This window comes from Peromyscus eremicus, chromosome 14 (genome assembly GCF_949786415.1).
Source record: "Peromyscus eremicus chromosome 14, PerEre_H2_v1, whole genome shotgun sequence".
Classification (NCBI taxonomy): domain Eukaryota; kingdom Metazoa; phylum Chordata; class Mammalia; order Rodentia; family Cricetidae; genus Peromyscus; species Peromyscus eremicus.
Genome location: NC_081430.1, coordinates 6,998,496 through 7,023,883, shown reverse-complemented (window position 1 = coordinate 7,023,883; position 25,388 = coordinate 6,998,496). Strand labels below are relative to the sequence as shown.

The 25,388-nt window shown below is 40.2% G+C and overlaps 1 protein-coding gene across 1 annotated transcript in view; it reads right to left on the bottom strand.

Annotated features, from left to right (window-relative positions):
* Window positions 1–25,388, bottom strand: part of Crppa (CDP-L-ribitol pyrophosphorylase A) — a 291,765-nt gene that overhangs the window by 177,169 nt on the left and 89,208 nt on the right. The window contains exon 4 of the mRNA XM_059279633.1: window positions 8,602–8,706. Within this exon, the coding sequence (XP_059135616.1) occupies window positions 8,602–8,706 (105 nt within the window). The remainder of the gene's footprint in view (window positions 1–8,601; window positions 8,707–25,388) is intronic.

Sequence of the window (25,388 nt, the reverse complement as noted above, 5' to 3'; positions counted from 1 at the left end):
AAGGAAATTCTTCCTGCTGGAGAAACTACACACACAACACAGGCAATTTCCAAACGAAAGTAGCATTTGACATTCACATTAAATCAAATTCAATTTCAACAAATTATGAAGATCTGAGTCTTATATCTTTGAATAAATGAGGATAGCATATAGCAGTGGTTACTGAAATATGATTAGTATACCTAGGGTTTTATAATCAAAGAAAATGTATAAGTGTTCAAACAAAAGTATTCAGACTACTGCTCTATAAGGTTTTATACTGGAAAATCAGGAGGGTGAAGTAGAGAGAGGGAGGGAGAGGAGAAGGGGAGGGCTGAAAGAGGAAGGGGTCTCCACACAACAAAAGTCACTAGCCCCATTCTAAACTGAAATTCTCAGAGACTAATTTACATTTCAAGGAACTTCTGAATTGCAAAGGTCTTTATGAATCAGGTTAGTCGCACCTTAAAACACAGCTCCTATCAAAAATAATCTACAAGGTACCACAGTATGCCTAAGATCCTTCCTTAATAGCAAACACCTTGCTCATAATTGCATAGCACCCTGATCATCTTAAAGTATCCTACATGGTGTGTAGGTTTGGTCTTGGCAGATCCTTCCCAGATGCCATCCAGTGAGTCCAGACACAGAACACCTGCAAAATCGGTCTCCTTTATTACGGAGCTAGAGCACAGGGAGGACAATAAAGCAGTATTAAGTAACTATAACAAGGTCCAATAGGCCCATCACTTAAATACTCAGATGATTAATGATGCCAATGACTGAAACCTCATGTTGACAAACCCTCACTTAACTAGTACCTTACCAGACTCTAAGGTTGGATTTCCTTCCCCTAAATCATCTCATCCACAGATTTGTACAGCTGTCTTTTTAGTTCAGGCAGACCTGGGCACTTCTCTGAATTAGATTCGTCTGCTGGGCCCTTACCCTACAGTAATTGATGATGGCATACTCTTCAGAGTTACAGTAAGAGCAAACTCAGAAAGGAAGACGGAAGTCTACTGGACCATTTAACAATTCAATAAAATCAAAGGTGGCATCACTATACAGTCTAAAGAAAGCACAATGCACTGATATCCATGACCCTTAGTACTGCAGTTACTATCCGCGGTGCCATTCTGCATTCTAGAAAAGAAGAACAAGCTCACTCCATAGATTGCCAAATGTAATGTATCTGGTTCCAATAAATGTTTATAAAATGCTCTAGCTGCTGCTCAGAGTTCTGAGATTCGTGCAATGAAGGGAGCCGGCTGACCTTTCACCTGCAGGGACATCGCTTCCATCAAGGACTTTCTGTGAAACTGAGTAAAGCTAGGTGTAAACGCTTTCTTAAGCTAAGGTTAATTAGATATCTGAATTCCAAAATACCTAATATTTGTAATTTAAATAAATAAATAATTTGTGTAGTCATTGTCTGTTGTAGAGCTTAAACTCCAGATTGAAATCAAGAATATACTTAGTTAACTATTCATTTTTTATTTTCTCCTGCTTTGAGAGATAAACTACATTCTAAATTCAAATTAATACTAGTAGTGGATATTTAAGCTTATGTAAGTTTATCACCAAATACTAAAATAGCTTTTAGAATTCTTAAAACTTAAAACACTGCCATTACTTACGAATAACAACGATTAACATTTTTTTTTTACTCAGATCAACATGTAGTATACTTTTAAGAACAGCTTTCAAGCCAGGTGTAGTGACACTCATCAATAATCCAGCATCTGGAGCCTGAGGCAGGAGGAGGGTGAACTGAGGCTAAGTTAGTCTACACAGTGATTTGAGGCTTGCCTGAGCTATGAACTACATAGCCAGATCCTAGTTAGAGGGAAAAATCTGTTTTTTCCTAAATAAAACAGCTAATGCACTTCAAAGGGAATATTACTGGAAAATGTCATAATTTTAAAATGATGTGTTATTCACTTCTCTAACTTTTTTAAAAAATGAGTTGTCCTTTCTTTATTTTTAAGGAAACAAAACATTACAAAAGCATCCTGACGGTCACTTTTGAAGTTGGTTTTCAGCATTTCTCAGCCTTTGGGGTGAGATCAAGTGCTGAAATTGATTTCCTTCTGTCAGTGTGATCTGGGCTTTTCCTTTGACCTTGCACAACATCAACTATTAGAAATAATTACTTTAAAAACTCTTGTAGTAATGGACTAACATGTTGATGTTTTTCTCACTGACTGGTTTTCAAACTCACTAGAGCCTCTGGAGCGCCCATGAAGATCAGTGTAGGCAGTTTGTACAGGGAGAGTCACGCTAGCCTACACCTGCCGCTCACCAAGTACAGCTCAGTTATGTCTCCTTCACATGGTCGTGTCTGTGCAGTGAGTCCTCTGAGTCATGTGTTTAGCTGAGAAAGTCAACAAAAGAGAAACCTGGAGTTCACACAAGCAGGCCATGGTTCCCTCAGCTCCCAAGAGGCACTTCACCTGGGAATACTAGACATATTTTCTTAATTTTATGTGCTAAGCCACAGAAGAGACCTTCCCGAACAGAAGCAAGCCAAGGTGACGTCCACTCTCCTTGAGTAAGAGTACATTACACTTGAAGCCCCCACACAACAACCTCATAGGAGACATCACTCCAATACTTGGCAAAAAAAAAAAAAAAATAGCTATTAATTCTTACACTCAAAAGACACAGGATATTTGCTAGACACAGGTGTCGGTCCAAAGGGAACCCCAAATGACAGTCCTGGCTCAGCTCTAGATGGACAACGGAAAGAAAGCTGCTGCTCACTCTCATCATTTCTCAGGTTTCCATCCGGCAGGAAGAGCCACTTGCCTCCTGGCATGTACCTGTGGTGAATACCAAAGCCATCGGCCTGCAGGCCTGGTCCCCTACTCAGCAGCTAAGTGTTTTCTTTATAACCCAGGAGCTTTTGCCCTGCTCCCACTCTTTCCTCTGCTTCTAGAGATAGCACAGGCCAGTCCACCCCTCTCCTCTCTGCCCCACAGAAGTAGCCATGACTTCCTCCAAATACCTCTGGCTAGTCTCTCTTTCGTATCTATAAAAACAAAACAAAACAAAACAAAAACAAAAAAACCTTCCCACCATGGTCATTTCGAGGTTTCTCAGTACCCTTGCTTACAGTGGGTATTTTTGAACTTCATTTCCTAGATTGAGAAAACTGCATGATGAAACTCAACAAGAGAAATGATATCACCACGCTGAATGGTTGAGAGCAAAGCAGAAATGCTTCCACTGCTTTGCTTTTAAACTGAGATGCCGAAACAATGGGGTCTGCAAAAGCTAGTGGCAATCCAAAGGAATCTTCCAGTCATTCATCCCAGTAATGCTGTGATGACACAAATATCCCAGCCTCCTTCTCAGGATGCATTTGAAGACAATGAAGGAGTTGTTAAATTTCTCCAAGAACTGGCTATAAATCTCGTGCCTTGGAGACATTTTTGACATTTAGAAACAAGAAGTCTGTTTAGCTCAGAGTGTACAGAGTACAAGTGTGAGCTGCTAGCGTCTAAAAGTATACTGGGGGAAAACATTGGACAGATATTCACTTAGTTTCTTCTTAAATATAGTCAAATCTCATCAAAACAAATGCTCACTGAAGCTACCAATTCACAGCTACTCAGGGACCCCAGGAGTACTGACCCCTATCTCAGGAGCCAGAGCAGGACTTTTCTATGTTTGAACATTTTGAGGGAAGAGGAATAAACCAGTTCATAAGGAAAGGGTTCTCTGCCCTATATGGTAAGGACTTTTTTAAAAAGTTAATTAATAATGCATTCCTCAGACATCAAAGGAACTAGCATAGACTGGTATTAACCCTGAATGTCTGAGTTTTTCACTTCACTTATATCAAAATATATATGTCAACTTTAAAATAATAACCTCGTCATGGAATTTCGGATGGCCTTTAAAGAGTCCTACAGGCTGTGTTCACCCTGCATGTCACCAGGGCATGAGCTCCCTGATTTCCCAGGGCAAGACAAGGCAGACTGTTTCCTAGTTCAGAGTCCTCTTGTACCTGGCTGCACTTGGCACGGAAATGCTTCTCGATTATGTCCCTATATCAGGCTTCTGAATCACATTTTAGCTACTGGAATTACAATTTTATCATCTTAGCAAAACTAAGATTATTCACATCTAGTGGTTTTGTATTTGGTTCCTAAATAGAATCATATTCTATAGATCATACTGGCCTGGAATTCACTGTGTAACTGACACTGACTTCAAACTCATGGCAATCCTCCTGCCTCAGCTGAGATTGTAAACATGAGTCACTGTGCCAGTTTTTACAAACATGTTTTGTTGTTATGGAATATTATTTTAAAATGTGTCACATTTGTTTATGCTGTGGAACATTTGTTTAATGATGCAAAGATATGTTGCATTCTTTTATGTTGCATTTGTTTAACTTGGTAAAGCTGTGATTCTTTGCCTGTCTAAAGCACCTGATGGTCTAATAAAGAGATGAACAGCCAATGGCAATGGTCTTCCACATAACACCTAACAAAACATAAAAAAACAATTTTAAACACACAAAAAAAGAGCCAAGAGTAACTTCTTAGTCTTGTGTCTCTCATACCTGCTGAGGTAGAGACGCATCTCATGGCAACTGCCAGCATGCCATAAGCTAAGTCACATGGTGGGTTCCCATAGTCTCACGTGGGCTGCAGTACAGAGAGGCATCTCCCAGTCACATGCTATGTGGTGGGTTTAGGATTTCTGCTCGTGTAAGCAGAAAAGATTACAGATGCACAGTAAGGACAGAGTCAGACAAAAAAGCCTCTAAAAGGTTTACAGTGTATTTGTAAATGTGCACAGGCTCGGAAGAGGGAAAATAAAGAATATATACAGTCTTAGATTAAAAAATATAGTTTTAAAATAAAAAAGTTTTTAAAAAAGGAATAGAGTAATAAAAAATATAGTAAACCACATAAAGATGAGAAAAACCCAGAGAGTCTAGATCCTATATGTTCTTGTGTTGTTCTTAGATTTTTCTGACTGTTAATGAACAAACAGTAACTGCTAAGAGACATTTGATTATGAAAACTGCTATATTAAACCAACCTATATATTTTAAAATTATCTTGACTTCAAAATTTAAGTTAAAAAATATGTTACTTTGGGGAGATGTTATGCTTTTGTTTCCAAAGGAAGTGAGAGGATGCAGATTCATTTCAGGTTTAAAAAAAAATCAGAGCCGGGCGGTGGTGGCGCATGCCTTTAATCCCAGCACTCGGGAGGCAGAACCAGGTGGATCTCTGTGAGTTCGAGGCCGGCCTGGGCTACCAAGTGAGTTCCAGGAAAGGCGCAAAGCTACACAGAGAAACCCTGTCTCGAAAAAAAAGAAAAAAACAAACAAACAAACAAAAAATCAGGTTTGATGAAGGAAGACATCCTGAAAAGTCTCCAATGGCAGTGGGTGTCCCAGATGACCCAATATCTATGAACGCCTCTGTTGCAGTTCCTCCTGAGTTCTGCATCTAGAACAGCTTCAAGGGAACTGGCTAAGATGATCCAGCCTCACAGACTACTCCAGTCATGAATTGACCATAATCCTAAATTTTCTCAGGGACACTCAAAGATAACAGTGTCCCCAAAACAAGAGGAAGTAGTCTGGAGAATGATGCCCATTCCCCCCCCCAAAAAAATAAATTATAGATATTTGTCATTGTTTAAGGTGTTTGGTCACAAATTGTTATTGATCATAGTCAGAAAAAAAAAAAAAGCTAAAAAGGAAGACAGGACAGGATGTTGGGGAAAAAAAACCCAGCCTAAAAAGACAAGACAGGATATGGGAAGGATATCCAGCCTGAGACAACAGCAATATTACATTTTTAATATTTTCCCTTTATTCAGAAGAACTGTAAGTACCTAAAAAACCTCAACAGTGATATAGATATGTTTCCCAGCCCATTTATTACAGACTTTATAGAGTCAATACTCTCTGATGGATATTGTTAGCCAAACCAAAGTCACAGCTGGGAGACTCCAGCTTCTTCCTGTAGGGGAAATGATGCTATCATCCTGATACCACCAGGCCTGGAAGACTGTGGCACTCCTGCAGCATGTGTGTTTGGATGCTGCAACAGAACACTGCCAATAGGATGGCTCAGAAAAATAAGAACTCGTCTTCTCATTTCTGGGGGCTTGAAGTCTGCAGTCCAAAGGTGGACAGGTTTCAGTTCCCTCTCAGAGTTTTGGAGGAATCCCTTCCAGGCCTCTTCCTAGCTTCTAGGGAATGACAGCAGTAGATCCATCCCTCCATCCCCTGCCTTTGTTGTCACGTGTTATTCTCCTGGTCTCCAGGTCTCCTGTCACATAAAGACACCAGTCATGTTGGACTTAGGGCCTATCCTACTCCAGTTTGATCTTATCATAACTTGATTGCATCTGCAGACTCTTTCCAACAGTCTCAGGCACAGATGCCAGCACTTAGAACATGAGCACATATCTGCATGAGAGAGAATTCAACCCATAAAATATGCAAAGTGCCTCACCAGGGGAGCCAGTAAAAGCAGGGGAGAGAGCCCAACACGGCACAGAACCCAGCCAAGGGAACAGTCACAAACAATAATGAAATATGAGTATATCCCAAAAAATTAATAAATTTGAAGATGGGGTGAAAAATTAAAGAGCAATATGTTTCTTATCTTTTATCCACAGATCTATGTGTTTTACAAGCTTGATGAAAGCTCAGACAGAAGAAAAAGAACCACACCTTCCAAAGGGTCAGAAGTGAAGTCAGGGAGTGTTGTCAATGCCTTGGAGTTCCACTGTGTGTTCCCCTATGGCCCTCAGACTCAGTTTGGATAGTGAAATGAATTAGGCAAAGGTTGAGATCAAGATCCTTAACAAAACACCTAACTCATAATTAACAAAATCCTCCTAGTTACTGAAAGGCTTTGGATGAGAGTTCAAAAGGGACTCAGATGGATTACTGGGAAAGGAGGAATTTATTAGAAAAGTTACCAAGGCATAAACAGATAGACAACAGCATGACCAGGTCTAAGAAGAGAGTTCAGAGATAGACAGCATGAGGGGTAAGGGGCTCACATGGTAGAAATCAGGGTCTCTTCTTATACCTTTCTGAGGGTAGTGGTGGTTTCACAGTACAAACCTGCAGCCAGACACTGATTCACTGGGCAAGGGGCAGGGAGGGGGTGTGAAGCAGGATGTGGGGTCATCAAAACCCCTTTGATAAAAACTCACTTCCCAGGAAGAGATCCTGGCATCTAGAAGTGTGTCCGCTGGGGAATCAATCACAGACGATGTCTCAGTAGGGTGTCTGTGCTATCTGGGGGAGGGTACCAGGGGCTGGAGTTCATATAACAATAGTATAGTTGCTCCCGTGTAGCCCTGAAGTCGATGGCACACTAACAATAACAACCATACAAATAGTCTATTAGTAATACATTATGGCTTGGGAGATGTAAAGACAACAAACGCAGCTGAACTCTATGGCTTACTACAGAGGCAAGATCTCAGACACATTCCCAGACAGACGGAGCAGTGCTTACAAAGTGCATCCTGAGGGAAGCACACAGGAGCCATGGCTGGATAAAGATGAAATGAGTGTTTTTCTACTGGGCTGATAAAAATTTAGATGTTCTTAAATGAGCAACAACACTACACCAACTTTATGTAATAGACAACAGTCCAAGCATGTCACTCTCTCTGGAATGTCAGAACTCAATCTTTTGTGTCGGAGGCAATCTTGGCATGCAGCAAGATCCATGTCATCACTGTAAAAAAAAAAACAAAAAAAAACAAAAACGCCCACTCACTGTGTAGACTGTAGCCAAGCAAGGTGACAAACTCCTTTAATCCCAAAATTCAGGGGCAGAGGCAGGCAAGTCTCTGAGAGCCTGATCTATATAATGAGTTCCAGGACAGCCAGGGATTCCTAGTGAGCTTGTATTCAGAACTCTCCAGAATCTCACAGATATTACAAGACTCCAAAGCATCTTTGAGCAGCTCTGCCTGTTTTAAACTTCATAGGCATGGTCTACTGCACTCCTTCAGGATGGTTCTAGTTCAGCACACTTCTCCCTGATGAAGGAAAGGCAGGCATGCTGAACTACACCTGCCTGGGCACAAGGCTACAGAAGGATGATGCCACAGCTTATCTCCAGCAACCTGAGAGAAATACACATGCCATCAGAAGACTGGGGCCTTGTCAGAGGACCACTGGGGGTCCAGCTGCACCATGGGTCACCGCAGTAATTACATGCTTTCAACTTGGTTTAATTGGAGCTTAGCATCCCAGGGCTGAGAAAATGCTGCTGGAGTAGGCAACAGAATTGTAGCTTCAACCCACTGAGAAAACATAAAACAAGGCTGCACACAGAGCAAGGGAAAAGATGCAAGTGAACAAACTTAGAGGCTGAAATGAAATATGTCTAAAGGATTCCCAGGTGAATTTTCTTGAAGCCAAGAAACAGAAAGATCCTCACATGCTGACATTCACAAGACCGAGTGAGACTCTCTGACTTCAAAGTTCTTTCTCTTACAACTGGAAGCACAACACACACACACACACACACACACACACACACACACACACACACACTCACGCACTCACACACACATGCAGCAGAAGAGCCTCCCATGCTGAATCTCTCTTACCTTCCAGAGCTCGGGGGGCCCTTCTACAAGTTTCGCTTTCGTGTGACAGTATTTTAGGGCCAACTGCAAGCACTCTGTTCCAAATTCCAAGTCATAGTCACTACACTGGTCACAAAGGAGAAAAGAAACAGACATAGAGGACTTAACAAACTATAACACAACTGGAACAAACAAAGCAAAACAAAACAAAAAAAGCCTTTTATTTTACAAATGAGTAAACTATGAAAGGAAGCGCTCAGAGAATTAGCAAATGGGTTAATTATCTGATTGTATTATAGAATAATCGTTCTTATGCCCTAAAAATGAAATAAGGCAATGAGCAAACAGGAAAGTTTAAACCATCACAGAGAGCTGGGCTCCCTGGATGTCTTAGACTACAACAATATTTCTTTCTGTTGCTCATCTGAAAGAAGGGCTGAGGAATTACCATGTCAGAAATCTTCCTTTAACAAACATATATTTGTAAAATCCAAATCCCTGTCTTCCATTTATAACATGATATTAAGCCATCACAACTATTATTCATTTTAATATTTGGAATATCAATATATCATTCTTTTTTTTTTTTCTGGAGCTAAGGACCAAACCCAGGGCCTTGCACTTGCTAGGCAAGCGCTCTACCACTGAGCTAAATCCCCAACCCAATATATCATTCTTAAAACATTTGTATCTTTGTTTCTAAACACAGAAATGGTTCAGGCTTTCACTATATAGAAAAACAAAAATTTCCCAAACACAGTAAAACATACATAAATTTAGGTAGAACCAGCAAAATCACTAAGCAACGATATAATTCACAGAAGCTCTGAATAATGTACCATCTACGTAAAGATAAATAACACGAGTCATGTCCTCAGAGGAACTTCAGTCTAGTGGGGAGGCTGACTTCAGAAACCAGCAACAGGATGTCATCTGCACACTGGGAGCTTATCTACAGGAAATGCACTGAGAAAACTACCTGACTGTAGTTTAGGAAGGGCCTATCAGAGGCAACGGTCTCTGGTCTCCAGCAGAAAGACTAACTGGGAGATGAGGAATGCCATCTAATCAAGTGAAGTCTTGTCAAGGTAAGAACATCAAGGCGTTTTTATTTCCCAAGTTTATGTGTGAGGATGCACCTGTGTGTGAGGATGCACCTATGCATATGTGTGTGTGTGTGTGTGCACCTATGTGTGAGGATGCACCTGTGTATGAGGATGCACCTATGTGTGAGGATGCACCTGTGTATGAGGATGCACCTGTGTGTGAGGATACACTTATATGTGTGAGGATGTACCTGTGTGTGAGTATGGACCTATGTGTGTGAGGATACACCTGTGTGTGAGCATACACCTATGTGTGTGAGGATGCACCTATATGTGAGGATGCCCCTGTGTGTGAGGATGCAACTATGTATGAAGATTCACCTATGTGTGTGAGGATGCATGTATGCATTTATGTGTGTGTGTGTGAGGATGCACCTATGTGTGAGCATGCACCTATATGTGAGGGTGCACCTGTGTGTGAGGATGCACCTGTGTGTGAGGATGTACCTGTATGTGAGGATGCATCTGTGTGTGATGATCATGGGACACAGGTGTACAGGTGGGTGATGGAGAACCGAACTCCAGTCCTTATGTTTGTGTGACAAGTACTTTACCCACTGAGCCACCATGTAAGGGGAACAGCAACAAGGCACAATAATAAATATAGTATTCAGCACAAATTCCAAAGTTACTTTATTGTACTGGAAGATGACAAAATCCTAACTGTAGTAGCCTTTGAAATTAATGAAAAAAAAAAAAGCCAAATATGCAAAGTCTCTATTCCACCTGAACAGTTACAACTCACATCTTCTATTTTCATGTGCTACATCACAGAATTTCAAGGAATGTTTAAATTCAATATCAGGAGTTACATTTGATAAGTTAAGATAAATGCTGGTAGACCTCTGCTTTATACTTTCAACATTTTTACAATAATATCTGGTACTATGTGAGATATCTACAGAGGGAAGAGCTATCCTATGAATAAGTTCACAAAATAATTTATTCAGGAAAAGAGGCTGGGCTTTCTTGGAGACAAGTCTGGACTTATCAGTATATAGATTAATATTATAACAGTAATGGGGCTTGAAGACATTTTATAATAAAACTTTTCTTTAAAAGTGAGTTCAGAACTCTGCAGTCAGTGAAAAAAATCTGAATGTCTGCTATTCAAAATATTAAGGGACAGATTCTTTTTCCTATGACACGGAAAATTACAAGATATGATACACATATTTTAAGCAAAGGAAAGACAGAGAAGTACCAAAGGGAAGCTCTATCCTTCAGTCTGTCAGAGCTGTAGTCACAGGCTGAGGAAGGAACTTTTGACCTCAGAAAAGTTCTGCTTTCCTAGGAGAGCAAGGTTGCATGTCCTGGCTCATGCATAGCCATCTGCAAAGGGAAGAGCCACTGCTGGTCAATGAGGACACAAGGAAGACCTAGGTGGAGAGCTTGGTCCCTTCCCTCTGGTAACATTGGTGGAACTATTACAACTAATGGAAGGGGTGTGCCCTTGAAGGAGATATGGAACTGTAGTGTCTTCTTCTTAATTTCCAGACCCCATGAGATAAGCAGCTCCCTCTGCCCTGAGTGCCAGAGATTTAACCACCTGTCCATTGCCCCAGAGCAAAGGGGGCAAGAGGCCATGGACCAAAAGCCACGAAACCATGAGATAAACATTTCCTACAGATAAGTCATTATATCATGTATTTGTCACAGCAGAAAGTGGACTAATATTCCCCATACTTAGCCTGTTAATCCATAGATGTGAAGAGAAGGACCACCACCCAAATCATGGCTGAATTAATTAAAACAAGTTTTATTAGTGTACTCAGGCTTCCTCCCCCTAAGGCAGAGTTCAAGAGATCAGCACTGGGTGTGGGAAAGATAAGGTTTCTATAGCTCAGAAGTAAGGGGTTTCCTAATGGGAGATTTGGCGGGGAAATAAGTGGGGGGAGGAGTGTCACAGAAGCAGAACATAAGCATAACAAGTTGGTCATAACAACCTTCTGAAACAAAGGCTGCAAGGCAGTCATAACAACCAAGGTATGGTTACCATTTCCTGGAACAGGCAGTATAGAACCATTTGTAGCCAAGGTTACAGGTGTGGCTAGCTTAATCTTGAAAATCAGATATTTAATCGTAAATAGGAACATTTACTATAAGATGGCTTTTAAGTCCAAGATGAAGGCAGGCTGGTTCTTCAGGCCCTCCTCAGTAACCCTCTCCCCGGGAAGAAGCTCTCACATACACATCCAGCTTTCTGCCTATTGGTTCCCATTGCTGACCACTTCAGCCATTAAAACCCTGCACATATTAATCTCATACACTTTCAGTTCCCAGCAAAGTAACCCCAGCATCCTTGCCATGTCCGACTTGGTTATACTTGCTCTCTGTCTGCTCTTTTCTGACTTCCCACCTATGCTTATGCTTCCGTGATAACCGCAGTTACTGGGTAGAAGATAAATAGAACTTCAGCAATGCTGTAGTTATGGAGGGAGGGGCAGGCACTTCTGTGCATGTATGATGAGTCCTCGGTCTTTCCATGAGCCTGAGCCTCATCAGCTGAGTCCTCTGAGCTACAGCAGTTGGGCCAGAGTTGGTTATTTCACCTCTCCATTGTGTTAGCTGGACTTTCTCATTGACGTCACCAAGTAAATACTTGAAAGACCAACTTAAAGAGATTAATTACTTTGCTCAGTTTCAGGTAGGAAGGGCATGGCAGAACATCTCACATTATGATGGACAGGAAGGAGAGAATTAATAGAAAGGAGCCAGAGCATGATGTAGTTCCACAGTATATACTACTTCCTTCAACAAAGGCTCACCTCTCACAGTTCCACCACTTCTCAATACTCTATTCAAATTTTGAAGCTCATTAGCTTACCAAATTTCCTAAATGCTGTTCAATTCGGTCAAGTTGACAACCAAGATAAACCTTCAGAGTTATGCTGATCAGGCTCAGGCTCTTGACACCACTTACCAGGAAAATTTCTGCTCTGGTAAGTTTTCATTCTGTATTTATCTATTTGTCTTTCCAAATTAGTGACAATGGTGTGACTTATTACCTCACATTTCTCAATGATAGAGAAGTGCTTGTTCAACTTTTATACATGCTATGATGGAACAACAGCTTCTAAGCTCCTTAAAGAGGACCACACGTGCTTTTGAGGAGGCTACAAGAGATGATAGTCTACAAAACTGGAAGAGAAACATGAGGCAAGAAAAGACATGCAATATGGTAAGCCTATCTACACAGAGGAGTGAGAAAAGGAATTCCAGGATAGGAGTGAAAAAGGGATCACAGTCATAACTCTGCGGGAGCAGAATGAGAAAACAGATAAGAGGCTCATAATAAAGACTATCTGTGGGAGGTCTCAAAATAAATAGAATGCGTCTAGATTTGAGAATTAGACATCAGGATTGGCATGAAGGTGTTTCATTTCTGTGGTGTTTCCCATGTATGCACTTTCCTGTGACTACTTCTTGCCTCAAAGAATGTAACATTTATGCAGTATATTGTACTATGCAGGGGAAAAGTGCTATATTTCCTAAAAACAAGTGCTTACTAGTAGGAAGTATAGTTTTATTTCAAATATAGATATTTAATACTTTCAGAAAACCAGCCTAATGTTCCAGTTATAAGTTACAGAGAAAATAAAATCTAAACACCCAAATCTAAAATCATATCTATGCATTGTTACTCTATCATACAATTTTAAATCTGGCTAGCACTATGACAAACAGAGGATATTAATTTTCACACATGCCAATCAACTTGTTCTTATAATTACTATCTCTAAAGTGATGTACAAACTGTGCACACTAAAGCTTATAGCATGCCCCTTCATAGGTTTGATTTAAATAATAGAAATGCAGCCACGCTGTAGTGAATACGAGGCACTGTGGCCATTTGAGAGCATAGATATTGGGAACATACAGACCTGGCTTCCACCTGTGGAAGGTTTCAGACTGGAGACAAACTAATCTGTCCCCTAGCGTCTTCAATTTGATGAATAGTAACTGTGAGTTAAATGAGAAAAAAGCATTACAGTAACTATGAGACATCTGTCGAGTGATTACTGGTAACAAGTTCTATAAGTGGTCTAACGAATTATCTATGATAAATTCAAGCCCCAAATCTGGGGTTTGAAAAGCTGTCAGGACCTGATCAGTCCCCACCACTGGTTAGGCAGAGCTTTCTTTTCTCTGCAGGGAGACTGGAAGTGAGCCTGACAATGTAGGCAGGAAGGCCATCTTTACCGTTTACTTCCCTTTATGCTTAATGTCTGCCCAGAAAAGAGATTTGTCTACTATGTCACAAACAGCAAGACTTCCTTCTTTCCATGGTTGAAAGCATTCCAGTGCTTATGAATGAATGTAACTGTGTTTTCCTTATTCATTCATCCATCGATACATATTTCAATATTCCTCATCTCAGCTGTCATGAAGAAGGCTTCAGTGGACATCAGTATAGATATTTCCATGATATGATCCATGCACTGTCCTTAGCTGTGCATTTGGAGCAGGACTGCCGGGCTGGAGGTTCTATGTATAATCTTTAATATTTTAAGGAAACCAGATCATTTTCAGTAATGGTTGCTTTGGATCACATTAGCACCAATAAAGTCTGAGAGTTCAACTTTCTGCATCCCAGCACACTTGCCTCTTCCTGGCTTTTTGATAACGGCTATCCTAGCACATGTGAACTGACTTGTCTTCATATCAACAACTAATTTCTGTTATGAACCTGCACACTTCCCTTTTGGAACTCCTTTGGAGTGTTCATTTCTAATAGTAATCTCTAACTTGAACCCCAAACTCATTATCCCTCTTACTCCCCAACACTGAACCCTCCTGGTTACCTCACTGAGGCCTCAAGCTCATGAAACCAATATTTGCTCTTTATTGGAAAACACACCATTTTCTTAAATCATGGTTAAATGCCTGAAGAGATTTATTACCAGGATCCCCGCTTCCTTATTCTGCTATCCTAATCGTAGCTATTCTTTATAAACTCAGATCACACATTAACCATGTTGCAATCAGCTTTCTTAGTTGGTATCGTGTATATGTGCACATGCTATTAAAAACCAAATATCTGCCAGACATAATGGTACACACTTCTAATCTTAGCACTCAGGAGCAGAGGCAAGCAGAAATCTGTGAGTTTGAGGCCAACCTAATCTACATATGGAGCACTGACCATCCAGGGCCACATTGTGAGACACTGTTAAAAAAAGAAAAAGAGAAAGAGAACCAAAAATCTGCTGCAAGGCTTAATGTGAAAACAATCCACTCATTGTTGTGGAATATTACTTTAAGGTGTGTTAGATTTGTTTAAGCTGTGGAACATTTGTTTAATGACGCAAAGGTGTGTTGCATTCTTTTATGTTGCATTTGTTTAACTCTGTGATGCTATGTTACTGTGCCTGTCTAAAACACCTAATGGGCTAATAAAGAGCCCATATTCATAGCCAATGGTGAGGCAGGAGAAAGGATAGGTGGGGCTGGCAGGCAGCGAGACTAAATAGGAGAATTCTGGGAGGAAAGGAAGAAAGAGAAGAGAGAGGAGGACTCCAGGGGTCAGCTACCAAGCTACACAACAAGCCACGGGGTAAGAAATAATGAAAGTTATACAGAAATAGAGAAATGTAAAAGCGCAAAGGAGAAAGATAGACAGGATAATTTAAGAAAAGCTGGCTAGAAACAAGCCAAGCTAAAGCCAGGCATTCATAAGTAGGAATAAGTCTCCTCCGGGTGTTTATTTGGGAGCTGGGTGGTGTGCCCCCCAAAACACAAAGAGCCAAAGAACAAAAGAGCAAAAACAATCAAGAACAATCCATCCCCCTATAACTAACTTCCATACAGGCTGTAAATGCTAGTCTAGTATTTATTTCTATGTTTAACAGTCAATCTTTGCCCAGTTACACATATGCAGAAAATCTGTGGTCAGTTACAATAAACTTGTTCATGCCACAGTTGTAGGGGGGCAGAGCTCTGATTCCTCTGTTTCCTCGGCTGGCTTAGACCGGAGGGCCAGCAGCTGTCACTGTCTTCCTACCGCTGTCAGAGCAGCCCGAGAGGACAACCCAGCACTGCCGGCACACTGTCAGCCTCCACCTGTCACATCTAGCAAAACCCCTCTGCCCAACGCAAATCAGGCAGACAAGTACACATTGAGAATGAGACTCTTTGCCCAGAGGGTTCATGGCAACGGTACAAACACAAGGCGCTGTTTCCAGAAGATGGTGACTCTACTCTGGCTGTGTGATTTACCTACCACGCAGTGCTTCTAATGAATATACCTGTGATGTGATCTTTTGGTTTTTCTTTTTTATTTCTTCTCTTTTGAACAACAACAAAAGACAAGAAAGAACTTTCTCTCTTTTCCTCACCACAATACACAGTCCCACTCCCATGATTTCACCGGTGTAGTTTTGTTCTCACCAGCGCTGACTATGTGAACCTTTCTCACAGCTAAACACATAATGCTAAAAGTTACTTTCCTGAATACGTTTGCTTGCCCTGGAATCCAAGCTTGTCTTTTGTTTCATGTGATTAGCTTTCTATGTGCTTATAACTCATTCAATATTGCACACTTGGCTACTCACACCCACATCTACTCTCAAGATATGCTAAGACTCATGAAAAAGCCACCCTTGGAATCTTCTACTCTTTTCAACAGAGACCATTGTACTTTCTGCCAATTCTATAGGTACTATTGTCAGAATACCACATACTCTCCCAGGGACATTCATGATCCCTCTGTCATTCAACCCAGCCCTGTGTTTGCTGTGCAATCTTCTTTCTTAGGTGACCTGTTTTCCCAAAACAAATCCTCCAAGAACTTCCGATGGAAAGATTACACAAAGGTGTTTATGAAAATATCTCAGACTAGTATGTTCAGGAATTTCCTCTTAAATTGGACAAATTGCACAAATAAAACCATTCCAAAGACAGAAAGAAAAGCCACAAAGATGCTAGCTGCTGAGCCCGGGAGCAGGGGCTTCCTCAGTCGCAGGCAACACGCGTAGGTTCTGGAATCACTGTTTGGAAAGCACCTTGGCCCTCCACTGCAGCAGACTGTGTTCTCCTCTTCACACTCCTCCCTCCCAGAGCTGACTTCTTTGTCAACTTCTTCTCAGAAACGTGCACTGTTTTTTCTTTCCTTGGCTCCTAAACTTGGAGAGTTCTTTGCTTGCCTCCAGTTGCTGGGAACTTTGCCCTCTTACATCTACTGAGTCTCTGCCATTAATTCACCTTTCCAGCTAATTTTCTTTTATTATTGGCATTCCTCCTGTTCTTGATCTTAAGGATTTATGACAGCTTGTTTTCCTTTCTATTCCCTTGAATGATGTTTAAGTTATGAGTAAAATGATATAAATTGTCCAGTCCACTATCAGTACCTAGAAACAGAAAATGTATACATACTAATTACATATATATTCCAAATTGTCTTCTACAAAGATGGCCTTCCCTCATATGGTATGCAATTGTAGCATATTTTTAAACATAAAGTAAATGAATATGACTCACAGGGATTCAAAACCTCTGGGAAAAAAATGTATTGTGTATAATGCGATTATTTTTCTGGGAAAGGAAGGATTTCTTAATTTTCAGAGGTTTTACAACCCTCCTCCCCCCAAGAAAGGTTAGAAACTATTGTTTTATGGTAATCATGTAATGGTCCATGGCTACAAATAATCTGATTATACATCCTTCCATCCATGACAACATTCAAGTTACTATGCAGTGGGGCAGCCTGGGAAGTTTGCCCAACAGGGAACAATATATACATCAGAGTAAAGCTAAATCAAAGGCATGCGTGCACAGGTTTCTCATTCTGTCCTTGGAGGAGCATGCTCACAATATTCAAGTATTAACAAAATAGACCAGTCTACGATTAGGTAAACAATGAACACCTGCATTCAATTTATCATCTCAAAATCAAACCTGAAGCATTTTGCATACATTTACATTGCTTGAATTATGCAATGCTACTTAGAGTTGCATGAGACAGTTATCCAAGAAGCTTTGTTCTTCTATCAGATCATCTTCTGAGTAAACAGCCTCAGACTGTGTCCATACCGGGTTGATACAGAAACACCCCTCACTGTATGAGAAGTAAAAGCACAAATGATGTGGATAAGCACAAGATTTCTTTTTGGGTAGGAAATTTTAAATGAGTTTACACAATGCATTTGCAAAGGACTTTAAATACCTAGTATTGTGGAAAAAAAAACAAAACCTATCAGAGTATTCCAAATCTTGGCAAGCCTACACAGCCAATGTTCAATATGAGTAGCAATCCCAGCCATAGCTCTCAGTTCAGCAATGCAGACTTTTAATTGTTTAAATGTATGGATCCAGATAATTAGTACAAGGTATTATCATGGGAAACAACTTCACTGGTAATAGGTAACACTGAAATTGCACTTTTAGCCCTTCCTGTTGACTTTCACACCCAAATACTGTCAAAAAACAATAAAAAGCAAAGATGTCAGTGAACTGTTTGACTCTCATTTATCTTCTTGGATAAACTACTCAAAAGTTAGACAATAAAATCAGAAAATGAAATAGTGGCCTGAATTACAAGCCATTAATCTTATGTGGCAATGAATTATCTAATGTGTGTAAACAACTGAAGGAAAACAAAACCCTTATCACCATCTAACCACAAAGATAAGAAAGATTTAAATTCTTGCAAGAACTGTCAGAGAGTTTTGCCACAAGCGTATCAAAGGAACCTAAAGAGCTGAAATGAGCCCAAGACATTCAGAGGAGGGAGAGCCCAGGTCTAGAATTAGTTTCTAGACCTAGCAGCAGGATTAGCCACACTATTCAAAGGTAGACAATGTATAAAAGCCAGTCTACCGGAATGGCTAGTGGTCAAAAGAGTTGAAGTTACCTGCAAGGCATAGTCATACTCACAGGCAGTTGAAAACTTGTCTCCCAACTTTTAAGTGAGAAATATGGAAAAGAATAATTGGAGACATTGGATAACATCTGCTCACTAATGAAGCAAATATTCATGGGAAATTTTCCAGGCAATATGCTGAGAAGAATAAGTAAGGCTGAGAGGCTTGAGTAGGGTAGGAAGCACACAGGCACCTATAAAGTGAGGAGCTCACTGTCTTAGTGGCCACATGCCACACATGGAGAAGCCAAACAGAGACACCCATGATCTTGTTACACATCTTTCTTTCATTCAACTGATCCATCCTAACTCACAACAAACGCAAGTTTAGTGCAATCAGAACTATAACAATCTGCATTAATCCCCAACAGACATTATCCTAAGTCTTTTCCTAAACAAAACTATGGTTATAAAATTATTTTTCCTACTTTCTGCACAGCTTGACCAGGAGTGTCTTGCTGATCTTCTCAGTAAAACTTGGCCCCTTCTTCCTGCTCGCTAGTGTTCATCTCACCTGGAGTCTGGAGAACTATCCTGCAAGTCTCCCATACTGCAAAGTGCCTCACCATCAACTCTCCACTAAATGTGACCCATGAAACTCAGCTTCTGCCAATGCTGTGGCCCCTCTGCTTAACAAACACCTTTTCTTTATTCTGTAAGGTCTACGTTCTTCTAACAAGACAGATACCATAACAGAGGAAGAATTAAATCCACTTAAACACTAGGCAATCAGGCTGAACACTAATAAAACAAATCTTTTAAACAATAAAATAGAATGAAGGACATAAATGTGAATGAATTTCAAAATTCTTACTACAGCAAGCAAGACAGATAGTAAATCCATGAGTTCATTGATATGGCTTATTTATTTATTTATTTATTTATTTATTTATTTATTTATTTATTTATTTATTTATTCTTTTTGAGACAAGTTCTCTCTACACAGCACTGGCTTTTCACTATGCAGACCAGATTAGTCTCAAATTTATAGAGATTCTGATGGGGGAATGTCTTTTTGTATGCTGTGATAATATGTTGCTCTGTTTGGTTGATAAATAAAGCTGTTTGGCCAATGGTAAGGAAGAATAGGGTTAGGCGTGACATTCTAACTAGAGAGGAGGAATGAGAAAGGCAGAACAGAGGAGATGCTCCCAGCTGCCGCCATGAGAAGCAAGATGTAAAGATAACAGTAAGCCATGAGTCACGTGGCAAAGTATGGATTATTAAAATGGGTTAATTTAAGATGTAAGAGCTAGCTAGCTAGAAGTCTGAGCCAGTAGCCCATATAATTCGTAATTAATATAAGCCTCTGTGTGTTCATTTGGGTCTGAGCAGTTGCAGGACCACCAAGACGTGATAGCTGGGTGGGCACCAGAAAACTTTCAGTTACAAGATTCACCTGCCTCTTCCTCCCAAGTGCTAGGAATAAAGGTGTGCGCCAACATGCCTGGGCCTGATATGGTGTTTTAGAGCAAACTATGGAGACAAAAACCAGACTGGTGGTGTCCAGGGTCAAAGAACGGTGAAAGGGAGCCAAGCACAGGGGGCACAAAGGGCATGAAGCTACTTGTCAGGTGTACTTTGTTGTAAAATTTCCAGAGCTACATGCTTTGTGGTGCTTACCAAGAAATTTGAGTTCTACTTTCATACAGAGTGTGTCCCAGTGAATCTTAAATACAAAAAATATCATTTATAATAACAAAAAACAAGCTATCCTATAATAAATTTAACAAAAGAATTTTAAGACTTCTTGAGAGTTGAGTTTAGTGTAAATGTATTTTTAATTGAAAGAGATTTGACTACTCATAGATGCTATATTCAAAATATCATAGTTCATCCTCAAATCACCCTCAGATAAACTACAAATAAAATAAATAATCCTAATGTATTCTTAAAAATTGTAAAAATCTAAACCCTAAAATTTATATAAGAAATAAAGCCCTAAAATCCCATAGTACTATTAAATAAGAATCTCCATATAACTTCCTAAATATTTTATTGCCAATAAGTTATAAATTACAATTGACATATTCTTTGCCTTGTGCCTATTGTCATAATAGTATCGTGTTATAGCAAGTAGGATACCTTGCTAAAAAGAACAAATCTCCAAGGGACCTTGATAGCAGAAAAGGATACATATAGTTATAAATATCTGACAGCTGGCATTACAAGTGGGTGGGAAATTAATGAGGACTTATTCTGCAAATTGTACTGGCTAAATTGGTTATTACTATACAACTTTTTCTCTGTCCTCAAATCAATGATAAAAGATTAGAAAAAAATTATATTGGAGAATATTTTTTGGTCCTCAAAGTGGAATGAATGTCTCCAAGTACAAAGTCTATCAAAAATCCACAAAATTGAAAAAACTAAAGAGAGGGAAGTTAATTGCTCCACCTATAACAAAGAATTCATTCAGAATATAAAAGGGACTCTAAAGAGTCAATAAAGAATAAGTCAGCATAAAACTAACAGAGTGGGCAGGAATGGCTCATCAGGCAAAGGCACTTGCCACAAAGTCTGATGACCCACAGAAGAAGAGACCTGATGAGCACACACCGTCTCCTAATCGACACACACATGCCCATGGTACACATATGCCCACATGCACAGAGATACATAAACAAATAGATGTAGCTATTTTGAACAAGTATGGAGGCACATGCCTTTAATCCTAGCACTTGGGAGGAAGAAGCAAACCGGTGTCTGTGAGTTTCAGGTCACATTGGTCTACAGAGTAAGTTACAGGCCTGACAGAGCTATAGAGTGTTGCCTTGTCTAAATAATAACCAAACAAATAAACAAAACAAAATGAAAATTGCCCACTTATATCTAAATCTAAAGTAATGATTAAACATGAAACATCAAAGAAACTCATACATGAAATGCTGTTTAACATATACTGGAATAGAAAGTTTGAAGACCACACTGACATTGACGTCACCACTTGGAAAACCCTTCTGCCTCTCTAATAAATTTAAATGTATACACATTATAGACAAAATTCTCCCATAGATATGTCTCCTCTATATTCCATAAAAACCCAGGAGATATACATATAAGACTGTCGTAGATAATATTCATATCATGACTTTGCTATGTGACTATAATCCTACTAAGTACAGATACTTTCACTGACCTTTGACTTTGCGTATGGCCAAAAGATAAAAATATGAATGCTAAGGTGTACCTGTTCAATATCTAACACTTAAGGGTCCTCGCTCATGTTTGCACCTGCCTTCTTGTGTCTCTACTAGTCTCCATCACATCACATTCTCTCTAGAAAGGAGTGATCTAGGATAACCTTGCCATTTGCAGAGAGAAGCATGCAAACTTTCTTTTAGGCAAACTGATGAGAACATCAGTACCTAGAAATCCTTTGTTCATAACAGTGACCCATTATGGGCTATACTGTATCTGCTCTGTTTGAAATTCTCATCTCTGGAAACCTAAAAATAGAACCTTTCTTAAAAACAATGATTTCACTGCTGTGGGATGGTCTGTATGTCAAATGTGTTGCTGATTGGTCAATAAATAAATCACTGATTGGCCAGTGGCCAGGCAGGAAGTATAGGCAGGACTAACAGAGAGGAGAATTGAGAGAACAGGAAGCTGGCTGAGAGAGACACTGCCAGCCGCCATGATGAGAAACAGTAAGCCACGAGCCACGTGGCAAGGTATAGACTTATAGAAATGGATTAATTTAAGCTTAAGAACAGTTAGCAAGAAGCCTGCCACAGCCATACAGTTTGTACCAATATAAGTCTCTGTGTTTACTTGGTCGGGTCTGAGCAGCTGTGGGACTGGCAGGTGAGAGAGATTTGTCCTGACTGTGGGCCAGGCAGGAAAACTCTAGCTACAAATGGCGTCCAACGTGGTGGCAAGAGTTTCCACCTAAAAACTGAGAAAAAAGATTCTAAAATGGCGCTAAAAACAGTTCCTAATTGTCTCTCTCAAATGAGTGGCAGCTACCGGTTTGAGCTACTGGCGGGTTCCTGGCGAGCATGCTCGATCTGCAGTATGGCGGGAATGAGGCCTCTGCAAGTGGCACATTAAGCTGCGTGGTGGATTTAGACTTTGCTAGTACAAAAAAAAAAAAGAGGTTTCTGGGCTACATGCTGCTTTGATAGAAGCATAGACCCACTATTTCTGAGAGTTGATGGCTCCCAGAGCTGGCGGAAAATGTACCACTGCCATGTTGGGAAGTTGAAGTGGGCGGGGCCAGCAGCCACAGCACCACCGCCCTTTCAGGCTTAGAAGGCTGCGGTTTAAAGCAATAGGCTCAAGGTAATATAAAAAAATAAGCCACATAAAGATGGCTACCACACAGAGAATCTGGATTATGTTCTCTTTGATATTCGTAACTGAAGAAAAACATTTGATTACGAAAGCTGTTGAGTTAAGCCAAAATGTATATTTTAAAGGTACCTTGACTTCAAAATTTGGATGTAAGGATATGTTGCTTTGGAAAGGAGGCTCTGCTTTTGTTTCCACAGAAAGCCAGAGGCTATGGATTTGTTCCAGATTAAGATACATCAGGTTTGACCAGCCAAGACCACCTGAAAGGTCTCCAATGACACCATGGCCCAGATGATCCAACATCCAGAACCGTTTCAAGGCAAGTGGCTCAGATGATATACCCTCACGGACTACTCCATAATCCTAAAATATTCTTTGTGTCCCCATAAGATAGAACGCCCCCCTCCAGCAAGAAGTAGTAAGGGAAGCTACGCCCAAATTCCCAAATATACCAAGCTGACTTTGGAGATGTGTAAAGGTTAAAACCTTCCTTTTTAAGAAAAGAAAAGGGGAAGTGCTATGGGATGGTCTGTATGTCAAATGTGTTGCTGATTGGTCAATAAATAAATCACTGATTGGCCAGTGGCCAGGCAGGAAGTATAGGCAGGACTAACAGAGAGGAGAATTGAGAGAACAGGAAGCTGGCTGAGAGAGACACTGCCAGCCGCCATGATGAGAAACAGCATGTGAAGATGCCGGTAAGCCACGAGTCACGTGGCAAGGTATAGACTTATAGAAATGGATTAATTTAAGCTTAAGAACAGTTAGCAAGAAGCCTGCCACAGCCATACAGTTTGTAACCAATATAAGTCTCTGTGTTTACTTGGTCGGGTCTGAGCAGCTGTGGGACTGGCAGGTGAGAGAGATTTGTCCTGACTGTGGGCCAGGTAGGAAAACTCTAGCTACATTTCACAAAGGCAAACAAGTTAGAACTAAGTCATTAGGATGGTCCCTGGTCCAATCACCGTGTCCTTTTAGAGTGGCAAATTTTAGACAGAGACAAACACACAAAGAAGAAAGACACACACTAGATAGCAAAAGTGCTGCATGCACGTACCAGGAGAGGCAAGACTGCCAGCAAAAGCCGGGAGCTGGGAGAGACAAGCATGGCTTGCATCCTGGTGCCGTCCAGGGCAGCAAGTCTACACCAGGTTAGACTGTCAGGCTCCAGAAATGAAACACAGTAACTTTCTGCTTTTACTAAGCCTCTCTGAGGATTTTTTGAAACCTAAGAAACTAATATATGTATTATAAAGCAAAACAAAATAGTAACGAGAACACTGAAAACTTAAATTCCTACCTGGCATTAAGAGGTAAGGGAACTGAAAGGAAAAACTCATGTCATTTAGTGGCACAAATCACAATGCTCCACATAATATGACAGGTAGAAAATATTTCTAATGAACTCATAAATTTGGACATGATGGCTTCCAGGTGTTCGCTATATCTACATCCTCCACCACATAGCTTTACATCTCTCCCCACAAAGGTAAACATGAAACCTATGTCTCTATACTCATGATAAGGACAGTAAAAAAAAAAGTTAGAAATGACAGTGTTCCAATTACACAGTTGGCCATGGGAGAGCTTGCACACTTCTGGCCACACCTGCACCATACCTGTAAGAACAAGCCTAAACAACGCACTGGTCAAAGAAAGATGATACAACAGGCCTGATATGTCCACACTTGCATTTCATTTATCTGTCTATCTATCTATCTATCTGTCTGTCTGTCTGTCTGTCTATCTATTTATTTAGAATAGAAAAAAAGCAAGTATAAAATCTATTTTGAAGCACAAAAGACATCAAATAGCCAAAGCAATCCTACATAAAAAGATTAATGCTGATGGTTTCACAATACCAGATTTCAAAATACACTATAGAGCCACAGTAACAAAATCAACATGGTATTGGCTTTAAAACACACCCATTGGACTAGAAGAGACCATTCAAATATAAATGTCGTGCACAACCATCTGATTTTATGATAAGGTACCAGGTAATTTGTAACCATTGCACTAAGCTAGGGAGCATAAATAAAAGATATACAGATTGAGAAAGAAGACACATATTTTTGAATTTGTAGAATATTGATTATGTAGATAATCTCAATGAACTAAGATAACATATATGTTAGTACATACGGCAAATTAATAGGACATAAGAAAGCAGGACACCTTGAACAGCCTTGATGCAGGGGGAGAGGCTTGGACCTGCCTCAACTGAATGTCCCAGGCTCTGCTGACTCCCCATGGGAGGCCTTGCCTTGTTGGAGGAGGGAATTTAGGGTGGATTTGGGGGAAGAATGCTGGGGGTGGGAGGAGGGAAGAGAGGAGGATCTGTGGTTGGTATGTAAAATGAAAAAAATTCTTGATTATAAAAAATAAATAAGTAAATCCTAAATGTTTTATTAAGCTTATATGTAATATTATACACTCTTTGACATGACTGTATTATATTTTTAATTTTGGTCTTTGTATGTAGAAATATGATTGTTTTCTTGTGTCCTATTAATTTGCCATATACACACTTGCATTTTATA